Genomic DNA, 13,820 nt, shown 5'->3' with positions numbered 1-13,820 from the left:
TCACAGCTTTCAGGATCACGCCTGATGGGTATTTGTTAGACATACTGGTGAGCTCTCTCCATGTTTAAGAAAATCTTCCCTATGAATTTTTTTTAAAGTCTCTATAAAGTTAACCAGAAAATAAAAAATGGGACCTGAGTGATTTTCCAATTCTGCTTACATGTATTACAAATGAGAAAAATAAGATTTGTCCTCATTCCATAAACACAGGCAAAAATTATTCCTTAAGTTGGTTTCAGTTACCATTTAAGGTTTTGCTGGTTTCCCACGGGGACATAATGGCTTTATTCTAATCAGCTACCATTTTCTGATTGCTTTGCTCACTAACAGTTTGACACAGCCAACCAACTGTGCCTCTGGCAATAGTTAAAACCTACTATAACCTGAAAAAAGAGACAAGACAGCAACCAAAGTTCACCCAGACAGCAACAAAAATTCCTCCACAACTCTTAATCCTGAGAGAAAGAGAGCCGTGCTGCCTTACTCCTAATTATTCCTTTTCCTATACTGATAACTCTCTCACCTTACGTTTCGCAGCACTGTTTATAATAGCCAGGACATGGAAGCAACCTAGATGTCCATCAGCAGATGAATGGATAAGAAAGCTGTTACATATACACAATGGAATATTACTTAGCCATTAAAAAGAATACATTTGAATCAGTTCTAATGAGGTGGATGAAACTGGAGCTGATTATACAGAGTGAAGTAAAGTATGCCAGAAAGAAAAACACCAATACAGTATACTAACACATACATATGGAATTTAGAAAGATGGTAACGATGCCCTTGTATGCGAGACAGCAAAAGAGACACAGATGTATACAACAGTCTTTTGGACTCTGTGGGAGAGTGAGAGGGTGGGATGATTAGGGAGAATGGCACTGAAACATGTATAATATCATATAAGAAATGAATCGCCAGTCTAGGTTTGGTGCAGGGTGCAGGATGCTTGGGGCTGGTGCACTGGGATGACCCACAGAGATGGTATTGGGGGGGGAGGGGTGCTCAGGATTGGGAACATGTGTATGTATGCGGATTCAAGTTGATGTGTGGCAAAACCAATACAGTACTGTAAAGTAAAATAAATAAAATAACATAAAAATTTAAAAAAGTCATCTCAGAAGTCACTACATACTACTTACATACCGTTTACATAGATCATCAATTCAGTATCTTTTGAAAAACCAGCCCTCCAAAGAGAAGGCTTTTGATGCCTGTAATTAATTAATGAACATTTCAGATTCTCACACATAATGGGTACTCAATAAAATTTAGTTAAACCTCATCGAAGGTTTAATCCTGTGCTATCAATTAAAGTAAAATACACTGTATATACTGATATAAAGGTTTAAAAAATTTTCTTTTCAAAAAGGATCAGTATTCAATTTCATATTAAGTTGTATGTCAGATGCTTGACATAACATCATATTAATTCTAACTCTTCTGTGCTAAGAGACAATCCTCTGAAGAGACTGTAGCATAGTTTATATTCAAAAACAGTGTCCACATCTTTTAATAAAATATGCTTAAGTTGTTTAGTTAACACAAAGTGAAAGTGAAGTCTCTCAGTCCAGCCTGACTCTTTGTGACCCCATGGACTGTAGCCTACCAGGCTCCTCTGTCCATGGGAATATCCAGGCAAGAGTACTGGAGTGGGTTGCCATTTCCTTCTCCAGGGGGATCTTCCCAACCCAGGGATCAAACCCAGGTGTCCCACACTGCAGGCAGATGTTTTACCATCAGACCCAGCCCATCAGGGAAGCCCAAAGAGAAGCTTTCCTTTTCTCCCTTAATATACTGATATATTGGTGAATGACCCTTTTAAGTTGCAGCAACAACAGTTTTTAAATAGTATATTGTATGCTTTATTGTTGATTCACACATGAACTCAGTTTCTTTAGGATGAGTGTTAAACCACAATATCATTCCCAACACTGCAAGCAAATCTGTAATTCCTGTCACACCTGCTGAATTCCAAGACCAGTATGAAGGGAATTTCTAACTGATCATCCATCCTTAATATAAGAAAACTTCAAAATTGTTCTCTTAAAACCACTACCTACAAGGGTTGGTTAAAAAAAAAATTACTAAATTAATTATGAACACTGCAACATGCTACAATATATTTATAAGCAGAATGAAATTATTTTAGTGCCTATCTGGTGAAACATTTGTTTAGTCTAACACATATTTACTGAACACCTATTAAATACCAGGTATAATATTATTCACTGAAGACACGAAAGTGAAGGATATGATCTATGCCCTTGAGAAATTCCCAAACCAATATGAATGGCTGCTCTCCTAGCAACACAGCCTCAGGTGAGATGCTTTGAAGGTGAATGTAAAAGCAAATAAAATAAAGCTACATTTTTCTTATCTATCCCCAAAATATGCAATCTGATTTTAAATTTCCTACAATGGCTATGTATCAACTAAAAGCAAAAAAATTCCATCATATAATACAGCAGATATGTACCTCTGGTAAGTCAAACTTTCATCCCAAGCTTTTGCTTACAGAATCAGGACTTAGGCATCACCATCCAGTCACAGTTTACATTAACTGAAAGAAATGTCACTTTAGCAGTAAAAAAAAACAAACAAAATCTCTAACAAACTAAAGACCAAACAAATTTAGTTAGATAACAACAATAGCGAAAATCACACAAAGCCGATTCTCACTTTTCACTATAATTTACTTCTCCCTAAGTTGGAGAAGACTCTTGAGAGTCCCTTGGACTGCAAGGAGATCCAACCAGTCCATTCTGAAGGAGATCAGCCCTGGGATTTCTTTGGAAGGAATGATGCTAAAGCTGAAACTCCAGTACTTTGGCCGCCTCATGCGAAGAGTTGGCCCATTGGAAAAGACTCTGATGCTGGGAGGGATTGGGGGCAGGAGGAGAAGGGGACGACAGAGAATGAGATGGCTGGATGGCATCACTGACTCGATGGACGTGAATCTGAGTGCACTCCGGGAGTTGGTGATAGACAGGGAGGCCTGGCGTGCTGTGATTCATGGGGTCGCAAAGAATTGGACACGACTGAGCGACTGAACTGAACGGAAAATTAACAGAGAGAGGAATGGATTTGGAGTTTGGGACTAGCAGATACAAACTATTATATATAGAATAGATAAACAAGATCCTATTGTATAGCACAGGGAATTATATTCAATATCCTATAATAAATCAAACTGGAAAGGAATATGATAAAGAAGGGATATATATACACACATATATAACTGAATCACTTTGCTGTATACCAGAAACTAACACAACAATGTCAATCAACTATATTTCAACTTCAATTTTTTTTTTAAGTTAATAGAAAGGAGGGAAAATTGGAAGACAAAAAGTCACCAACATGATCCTAGAAGGACTGACAGAACTACAGAAAAACTCAAGCAAAGGGCAGGGCACAGTCCAGGTAGTACCTGAATCCTGGCTTCAGAGCTAAGAGCCTGTCTCAAGTTACCCAAGCATTAGAGATTCCAGAGTAGAAAAGCTGTAGGTAGGTGCAAAACAGGTAGCCTTCTAAAAAATATGGGATATTTATATATGGACAGATGTCAAACAACAGTAGAATGTACTGTTTAAAGCCAAAGATACCTAAATACCCAGTCAGCTACCATTTGTATCAGGAAGAAAGTTAAGGGATATATGTTCATATATGGGTAGAAACTCTCTGGAAGAAGACACAAACCATGTATTAGTACTATCTGAGCAAAGACACTTATTTCTATATTTCTGTATATCCTTTTATACCTCTGTATTATTATTTTTAAGCCACGGGTATATATTAAATACTCCCAGGTGGCTCAGTTGAGTCTACCTGCAATGCAGGAGACACTGGTTCGATTTTTGGATTGGAAGATCCCCTGAAAAAGGAAATGGCAACCCACTCCAGTATTCTTGCCTGGGAAATTCTATGTACAGAGCCTGGCGGGCTATAGTCCATAGGGTTGCAAAGAGTTGGACATGACTGAAGCCACTTAGCACGCACACACACATGTATCATGTAGTCCAAAAAGAAAAGTCTATTCAGATTAATTTTTAAGTCAAGCAGATAAAAGCAGAGATTAGAAGTCAAGAAGTATTTGTAATTTAAAGTGAGGGAAATAGTCCAAAGCTTAAGTTGAAGTAGGAAGCAAAGAAAATGAGTCAAAACTGGTCAAGCAGTCAGTACAACCAGTCAGTACAGCACACATGAGGCTGGTGGACCTAAAAAAGTTAAGTCAACGCCTTCCTCAGCCTTTTATGAACGTCCAGCTTAGGTAGGAATTAAAACCAGGTCATAGAGAGCCCCATATAGGCAGAAGACCATAAATCCCTTAAACAGAGCTGATACAGGAGTTGAAGACAACTATCTGAGCTTGAAGATAAAGAGATATCCTAACACATCATTACTGCACAACCTGGCTGAGCTTCTGAATGTTAACAAGAGGAAAAGCATGACTTCAAAGTTCTATCTTCAAATACCTGTCAGATACAAAACACCACTATAGCTCTTTAAATGAAATGTGTATGACCAACCCATAATGGAAACAGCCTAGAAAGAGATTAGTTACTGAGGGGCTGCTTGGGAGAAACTTAGAAGTCTCAGAATGAGAAGGTATCTTAGACCCTGTCATGTGGTCCAAACTTCCATCTCATCCTCCCAAGGTTTCAGTCAGCAGAGGCTTAAATACCTCTCTGCTAAAGAAGAGCTACCTTAGGAGACTTGAGATTATCCAGATAGGTAAGAGATTACTATCCTCAGGAAATCAGAATTACTTAGCTATGAGATACACTAGTAAAGTAAAACAGTTCTTTTTTAATCCAAAATTAGTTTCTTTGTACCATTTAGCATATTTCTAAACCATCTCTAATTAAATAATTGAGTACTTAGAATTTATATTATTTTCAAAATTTGTTAAAAAAAAAAAAAAACTCAGAAGGCAAATTTGCCAGAGACATTTTAGAAAGAGCACATTATCCATTTCACAATCCTTTCCTTAATCTTAGTAAAGAAATGGCAAACACAGAAAACCAATACAATCACAGTGCAGTGAGAAAACAAATAATTTCATTTTTAAATATTCACCTTCCAAGGTTAAAAAAATATATAGATTTTGGGTACAAGATCTTGTTGAAAAGGAATTTTTTTCAAGATAAAAGCACAAATAAATGAAACAATTCTAACTTCTTAATCAAATAACATTGTAATAAACTGAAATACTAAAATTTCAAATTGCAAATTTTTAAAAAAGAAACCTAAGGCAAAGAATATAACTAAGTGTGAAGTTATAATCTTCATTTCCACGATATGAGAAAGAACAAAAAGAATTTTTATCTCTGTACTAAAAGTAGCTAACAGAAACTCTTACTGCAATTAAAAACTAACCATTTTTCTGTTATGCCAGAAACATACTTAAATGTTGCCTCTAACTAGTAAAATTTTAACTGTATTTACCATAGGAGAATTTGACCTATTAGTTATTTCTGTTAACCAAGGGCAATTATCACAAGTAAAAAGCAATAAAAGAACACAATAAAATATGTTATACCACCGTCCAGCATGAGGACAGGTATTTGTTATAGCATACATGAAATACTGATATAAATACATAAAAGCAACGCCATGAGGATTATAGATGAAAAGTGTTAAGAAATGACTCTCAAGAGTCAGAAATTAACTTAAAGGAATAATCTGTTTTTTAGAATCCTAAAATAAATCAAATGTATACTATTTCCCTTTAAAAAGATTTAAAAACAAGCACCTTAAAAAATTTCTGATCAATACAAGTGGTTTCATACAAATTCTCTAAATCTCAAAATTTTTTCATTAAGATACAGTAACCTTTAAAATAATAACAAAAGGTATTCTAATCCTTAAACTTAGGATGTCCATCACTTAGGTGTCCTAAGTGGTGATGGACACCACTTAGGTGTCCATCAGTCATGTGTGTTTGCTAGTTCATACTTGATTTAACACCCTACAATGTCAAAGAAGCCAAATCCACAAGTGGTAGACAAGCGGATATAAGAATCACAACAACCTACTGACAGGACTTCTAATAGTTCTCAACCATTTATACTTAGTGAGCAATACCCATTTTAGAGCGCTGGATTGTAACTGCACAAATATACTTATTATATATCCATTATTATAGTAATATAATGGAAAGAAAAGCTAAACAAATATATCTGAAGATATCAGGGCTAGAATAAGTCTTTTTTTCTATCACATGCTCTACTTAAGATACTGAAACTCCAGGGTTAGGTAGGAGATGGTGAGTTACATAAACAGAGATGATAAAGTAATTAATCTAGAACAAGAGACATCTCAGACATTCCGAGTAAATAATCTACCCTGCCAAAGCTCATAAAGACCTTGTATAATTTAGTACTGTCTTCTGAGAGTTTACAAAGACCATGCCAAAAAATAACAATGAATCTTTAAGAGACACTTTACCAGCAAATATACCATCTATTTCTTTAAATCATTCTAAACACTTTTAAAATTGTATATAATAATATAATACTGAAAAATAATTTCTAATCAAGCAATATTTACTCGTCCACTTTTTAAAAATGACAATCAAAAGTATATTATAAAGAAAATCAATGTATATATTTCATTCTTAAAAAATTATTTCTAAGGACTTCTAGGTAATTTTAAGGTACTATGCGAAGATTGAAAATACATCCTAAAACATTCATACCTGATCGAAAGCACTCAATTATTTGCTGAATACCAGATTTGGATGTCTGTAGTGGTTGCTGTAACAAAGGAGCATCTCCAGGTTCCAGGATATAAACTACATGGAAGACAAATACCCACCCCAAACCCCACAAAAAAGGGTTATTTAAATCATTTACTATTGAAGTAAAACAATGGTTTGCTATAATCATGTTAAATGACAATCACACTTTTTTGTATGTATTTCACCATTAGCTTTTTAAGGCAAAATAAAATAATGGTACACATATAACTACAATTTTTCTCAATTCAAGGTAAAACTAAGGCTGCTGAGGCTATGCATTAAGTTCAACTGCAAAGATCTTACTATTTTGGTGTTATTTAGTACATATTAGTCGTACTTGCTTTTTCTATTCCCCTTGAAGAGGAACTACTACATTTAACCAAAATTCTAGGGCAATAATAGCCTAGCCACCCCTCATAAACCATTCCAAAACTCCCCAGACAATCTAGTACAGCTCTCTGGCACTTATGAGAGCAAAACTCAAGAACCACTGCCTAAGGAAAGAACTGGTCAAGTGCACAATGACAGATGTATAAGAATGTTCACTACAGCACTCTGCAGCACTATAAATAATTGAGAAAAATTTCAAACAACTTAGAAGTCTCTCAAAAGGAACCAGACTAAATAAACTATGAAATATCCATACAACAGAACCTCTCACGGCTGTTACACAGCATGAGCTAGACCTACCTACATGTGCTGACAACAAAGGATGTCAATAATACATTGTTAAGCAACACAAGCAGGTTATAAAATATGATCTCAATTATACTAATATATATTTCAATAGCTACAGAAATAAATTTAATATATATGTGTGTTTATGTATAAATGCTAATATAAACACAAAAAGTCTGGTGGGACAGTGGGATACCAACAAAACTTAACAAAGGTTCTTTCTGTTGGGTCGGGTTTATAGAGGTGAAAAACTTTCTGCCTCACACTTCACTAGCCCAGGCTTTTGGAAGTATGCATTTTAGAAAGAACGCATTTCTTATAATAAGTAAAAATAATATTCCCATTGTAAATATACAGAGGTCTACATCATCTCTGCTTGCCAACACCCCCAGATTATTAGTATAAATATATAATAAAAAAGGTTGTAGTAATAAGAAACAAGGTAACTGAAAAAGAAAACTGAGTTTTCCATTAGCCATCAGGTAGAGACAGTTGTGGTGGAGAAAAAGCAGTCATTTTAACCACCTCTTTTAGACATCAGGTAGAGACAGTTGTGGTGGAGAAAAAGCAGTCATTTTAATCACCTCTTTTTTCAGTATGTTATGTTTTACCATTTTAACCCAGATGATGTTTTACCATCATCTGCTCAGTGTTGAGAAGATAAGGAGGGTTACTTCAGTAATGGGTGCTGCTACTGCTTCAGAGCCTGGGCCTGGAAAGCTCTCAACTGTCTGATAAGGGGGATAAAGCCTGCTGCGCTATGTGTATAGACACAACCTTAAGAGTCTCTTCTAGGCTTCAACTCTTAAGTTCAGTGTACACAAACAGGAAAAACTATGTCTCAGGAACAAATCATTCCATTAACCAAAATTTTCCCAATTTTGAGACACTTTAGGGGTATTTTAAAAAACATACACACAAATACAACTCATTTTGAGAACATGTAACATTGGCACTAACTGCAGTAGTTAAGAAAACATTCCAGACCTGGACTGACTGTGCTGAAATTCTTTTTTTTGCCATTTACTAGATACAGCTAGGGCAAATTACACTCTCTATTTCTCTATTCTCATCTCCAAAATGTGAATATTAAAAGTACCTAAATCATAGAGTTGTGTGAGGATTATATTAGCTAATGCAGGTTCCTGGTTAAATCGGAGCCTGGAATACATGTTTTATCACCATTATCATCATCTACAAGTCAACTGCTTTCCTGACACCAAAAATGAAAAATCTCTTTCAAAATCTAAGAGAAGTAGAATTCAACCCCTCAGAGAAACAGCAGCAAACGTTTGTAAACAGAGTGATGATATCACTTATTTGGATTAGATGGATCTCTTTCTAGTATCTGTACATTCTAACAACCAATAACTGATTACAAAAACTAATAAAAGATAGGGTGGAAATTATACAATTTTTAAAAGTCCCAAGGTCTGACTCTCCAACTGGCAAAAATTCTATAAAGCAAGAATGAAAAAAGAGTAACAAATAAGGGAGAAATATGATTTAAAAAATGGAAACTTCTCTTCAGCACCCCCTTTCCTCATTTAGGTACATGCTCCAGAAACCTTCCACTAATTTCCACTTCCACATGACAACATCATTTTAAAGCTAGAGCAAAATTTTGTTACCCATCACCATCACTGGTACCACCAGAATACATACACATCCTGAGACACCATTCAAAATAACCCCAGGGTTAGTTTTGTTATGAGTGGAATATCCACCTGGTATACACATCTGTATAGGTCCCATTTCTTTCTTCATTTGAAAACATATTCTCAATCCTAAAAAAACTTTTTATGTCAATATTTTATAAAATTTCTTCTTGCATATCTATCATCCCTCCCAAGATCAGGTCACATAACCATTAAGGGAAAAAACAGCACCTCCCTCCAGCCAAAAACCCTAAAGTCTCAGAGGTTAACATCTTTCTTTACATCCTTCCAAGAACACACCTCCCAGAATCACCTACTTGCGTTAAGAGTCTCTCCTCCCTTAAAACAAGCCTCTTAAGATATTCTTCAACCTAAGATGCCTGAGATTTGCTTACAAATAGTAGTGAGCAGGGGAGCAGTTGGAAGAGAGAAGGAACTGTGGTGAGGGGAGAATACAGATCAAAAGTAATTGTCCACATACTCACATACTGATAACCGATGGACCTGTGTGTTGGTTACGTAAGGTTCCAATAGCATTCTACCTTTGAATGTTTGAAAATTTTTCTAACAAAAAAACTTTCTTAAAACATAACTAAGAATATACTTTAGATACGGGCTTATAACACCACCACTCACTACAAATTGATCTAGCCTATCAAGACCTCCCCAGAAACACATTGCTCTCTCTCATTGAGGAACTCACCTACTATTCATAATTCAAACGGAGGACAGATCTCTCAGCAGAGTTCATTAAAAGAACTTCATAAACATAATGTCATCTTCTTCCCTCCATCTGAGGGCACCCTCTTTTTAAAACTACCATTTCTATTCCTCTCAATACTGGAAACATCCTCTCACTTGGCCCTTTACCTTCCGGAGAAATAATGACAATTAAAACTACCTCATAAGTTACACTTCTACCTTTCCAATGAACTAAACCCTCAGAAAGTGTTTACTTCTAACTAAAAAGCAAAGAAATACCAACCACTTTTGACCTAACAGTCTGAAAAATAAACTGCATGGGAAAAGTTTCTGGCAAAATAAAGCTGAATTTTTAAAATTAAAGCAACTTATCTGACTTTGTGTTAATGAGGGAGGAAAAGAAGCACAAGTTTCAACACAAATTTAAAAGTTCATCTCTGGAAAATATCTTCAAAGTATCTAGAAAACTTTATCAGAATACACTAAATAAGGTATGGTCACAAATTACCTTATCTGTGTACTTATTTACATCCATCCCTTTCCACTCAAAGGTTCCATAAAGGAGCAAAATTATCTGTTGTGTTCAGCACTTATATCCACATTGCCTTGAACAGTGCCTAGCACCTAACTGGTACTCAATAAAGACTTGTCAAAGAACTAAATGAATGACAAAATACATCTCTTCCTAAGCAACAAGGTTTAATATGATTTAATTAACTAATTCAACTTAAAGACTTCTCAGAAAAATACGGAATAAAAAGACAGTGGAAGAGACTGTCTTCCAGTGGAAAAAAAAAGAGTGGAAGTATAAGAAATCATTCACAGTTTTCTACTTCAAAACTAGTAAAATCCATTCAACAATTGGTAAAATATAAGGGATATATATTCACTTCAAATACACAAAATGTGCAGTAGAAAGGATGATGAAAGGTAGGCAAATCAGGGAGCAAGTGAATAAACAGTGGATTCCACTCTGGGATTGCCTGTTTTATTAGCAGAGGTTATTATATTCAGCAAATTAGTGGGGATAGGGTCATAGCACAAATTTTATTCTAACATGTACCAAAGTTTCCAGACAATAGAAGTTCTTCCCCTTTAACACCACCATTTTTTTCCCCATTAATCAAAATGTACTCTAAATGAATTTCACTGTGACAAAACCAAGTACACTGGGTGCAGTTAAAATACCCCAACAAGAAACAAGCAAAAGTACTAAAAAGTCCTAGAACTTTTACATCAAAAATAATGCTCAACAACTGCCTTTGAACTTAACAGAAAAGCCTTTTGTTGGTTTAGTGACAGTGTATACTCAAGGATTCTCTTTTAAGCTGTACCTCTAAATGTTTCTAATAATGCACAAACTTCTAACAAGCAGAAAAACTATCACTAGTTTATACATCACATTTTATTAGTGTTCTAATACTCCTTGTGAGATTCCAAAAAATACCTTTTTAGTTTCATAACGTCAACTAAAAAACATCCCTCTGAACAATATCCTAAAAATATTTATCTTAAATAATCAGATTTTGCAATCCTGTGTTCTGTCCAAGATCTTTAAGAGGTCGCACTTAATACCTCATTCTCCCAACGAGTTGACTTCCACAAACTTTCCTTAGCCCAAACTAAACTCATTCTTAGGTTTAAGCATTATTCTCTCTTTCAATACTATTTAAGCAGAAGAAATTTCTAGTTTTTAAAAGTTTAAATGAAACAGCTTTCATAAAAATAAATGGCAGTATTCTAATACTACCTATTTTTTCCTTTCGCTTCGGTTTTAACCATTCACAGAGCATGAGGGTATACTACTAGCTACAAGCTGCCTTGAAAGGGAAGGAAAAGGGATTGAGTAATCGATCTTGTGGAAAAGATTTAAGGTGACACCAGCAGTACCTTTTTGAAGGGATCAAGCAAGGGAGATCTCTTGTTTGTACAAGCTTTTAGCTTCATAACTGGTTTTATGCTAGGGGAAATTATAGCCTGCTTAGTTAGGAATGACTTCTTGGGCAGGAAGAAAAGAAAACAGAGAGCAGAGTGGCTCTGATGGAGACCAAAGCAACTGGAGAAGAAAGGGGTATACCTGGTTCACAGCATCCGTGATGATGGTGGTCAGTCTGACAGTATTTGTCCCTTAAAGGCATTTTCAGTGGGCGCGACCTACTTTCCTTTCACTGTAAGAAGCTCTTCATTGCGGCTTGGCTGTTGAAAGAAGCACAAACCCGTCACTCACCCTGAACTTCCTGGGGGGGCTCTCGCTGCATTTTCCAGAAACGTTCCCATCACCCACCCTCTGCTTCCCCTCCAGCGCCCTGCACCTTCCTCTCCAACTGAAAAATAAAAACGCACGAAGGCTTCACCAGCCCGAACTCCCGCACAGGTTCATCGCCCTACCCGGAAACGCAGCCCCGGGCGCGCAGCGCAGGGCGAGGGCCTGGCCGGCTGCGCGGGCGGCGGCGACGGCCTCGCCTTCCCGGGCGGGCGCGCGCGGAGATGGAGGCGCGGAGCGCAGCGGGCACGGCCAGCGCCGGGGCCCGCGGGGCGGGGGGCGCGGCGGCAGCCGAAGGGTAGCTCCCGCCAGCGGCCGGCCCACACCGGCCCTCCCGCTACGCACGTGCGCAGGGGTCTCCCAGGCAGAGCCCCGGTCCCCCAAACCAAGTGCGCCCAACTTACTGAACTCCTGGGGCGGGCCGGCGGGCGGGCGGAAGGAAGAAAGCAGGCCGGGCGGCCGCGGGGACAGCCTGGCGTGGGAGGCGGCTTCGGGCCCCACCTGGCGCAGCCTCGGCGGACCGCGCGAAGGGACCGGGGTTCGGGCCCGACGCGCTCCCAAAGAGTCCCCGCCGACGCTGACGCGGAAGCGCCACAGCTCACCACGTCCCTCCGCGGCCCGAGGCGACGCGGCGGCTCACGGCGTCCCTCCGCGCTGTGGAACTGGGCGGGCGGGCAGCGCGCGGGCGCAGGCAGTTGACAGGAGGAACCGCCCCGCAGCCGCTGCTGCCGCCACCGAAGGAGCTGGAACCGAAGAGGGCAGGACCTGAGGCGCCCCTCGCCCGGGCAACGGCTGCCGCTGGAGCCCGGCTCCCCCCCAGCGTCGCTCCACCTGCAACGGTCCCTCAGGCTTTTGGAGAGGGGCGCGAAAGGATGGGGGTTTCTCCCCACCTTGGGCCCTTTCTGGTAGTAGTTGTTGTTTCAGGAAACTTTATTAAGTCAGTCTCTCGCTTTCTCGGTCTCCCCCTCCCCGAAGAGCCTGAGCTACCGCCGCGGAGCGAGTAGGAAGGGGGAAGCAGAGACTCTCCGGCAGCGACAGGGAGCGAGTGACTGACCCCGGACGGAGATGGGGCGAGGGCAGGAAGTGACAAGCTCTCGGAGTGGGTGGGGGGAGTGTGGCCGGCACGCCCGGGAGCGTCACGCGCATGCGCCCGGCCCGGCGCCCCCGCCGGTGGGGAGGCGACGCGCGGCGGCTGGGCAGGGAGAGGGAGACCGGGCTGGCGGCGCGGGGCTGACAGCCGGTTGTCTTCCACTCGCGGCTCTCGCAAGCGTCCCCGGCGGACGAGGGGCCGAAGTCCTGGGCTTCGCGGGCCAAGAGGTGCGAGGCCACTGGTGCGGTGGTTGGGGCCGGGAGACGGGCTGCTCGGCAACCAAACTGTTGCTATCGCTTTGGAACCGAAACCGGGAGGCTTGGAAAAGCGGGGGAGAGAACTGTAGGAAGAGGCTTGGCAAATGCGTAAGCCGTAAATCGTGGTGATTCCGAAAAAGTTGTCAGCGCATTTATAAAGGGTACAAGTGAAACTTTTTTTTTCTCTAACCCAGCAATTTCCGAAGTGTTTTTCTCAGAGCTTTATCAGGTCTTTGGGAGGAAAACAGTCTAGTCCGTGGAAGATAGGTATTGATCGCAGCTGCGCTCGGCGTCTGGCATCTGAAAGCGAAGTTGGGTCACGTGGGCAGTACTCACTTTTTCTTCTCTTCGGCGCTTATCCTGCTTGGAAAACCCCCCAGGATCGCAGTGGTCTGTCAAATTCTGCAACCCCGTGTGCCGGTGC

The 13,820-nt window shown here is 39.7% G+C and overlaps 1 protein-coding gene across 2 annotated transcripts in view; it reads right to left on the bottom strand.

Annotated features, from left to right (window-relative positions):
- ZNF800 (zinc finger protein 800) overlaps positions 1 to 13,111 on the bottom strand; it is a 50,487-nt gene extending 37,376 nt beyond the window's left edge. The window contains exons 1-3 of one of the 2 annotated variants that reach the window (XM_018046970.1): positions 12,454 to 13,111; positions 11,864 to 11,982; positions 6,707 to 6,802 (exon numbers count right to left, since the gene is read on the bottom strand). In XM_018046970.1, coding sequence (XP_017902459.1) covers positions 6,707 to 6,802; positions 11,864 to 11,924 — 157 coding nt within the window. In that variant the 5' untranslated portion in view covers positions 11,925 to 11,982; positions 12,454 to 13,111. The remainder of the gene's footprint in view (positions 1 to 6,706; positions 6,803 to 11,863; positions 11,983 to 12,453) is intronic. The other variant, XM_018046969.1, reaches the window with a different exon arrangement.

Source organism: Capra hircus, chromosome 4 (genome assembly GCF_001704415.2).
Source record: "Capra hircus breed San Clemente chromosome 4, ASM170441v1, whole genome shotgun sequence".
NCBI classification, from domain to species: Eukaryota; Metazoa; Chordata; class Mammalia; order Artiodactyla; family Bovidae; genus Capra; species Capra hircus.
Note: the sequence above shows the minus strand (reverse complement) of the source record. Positions and strands in the feature narration are given on the sequence as shown.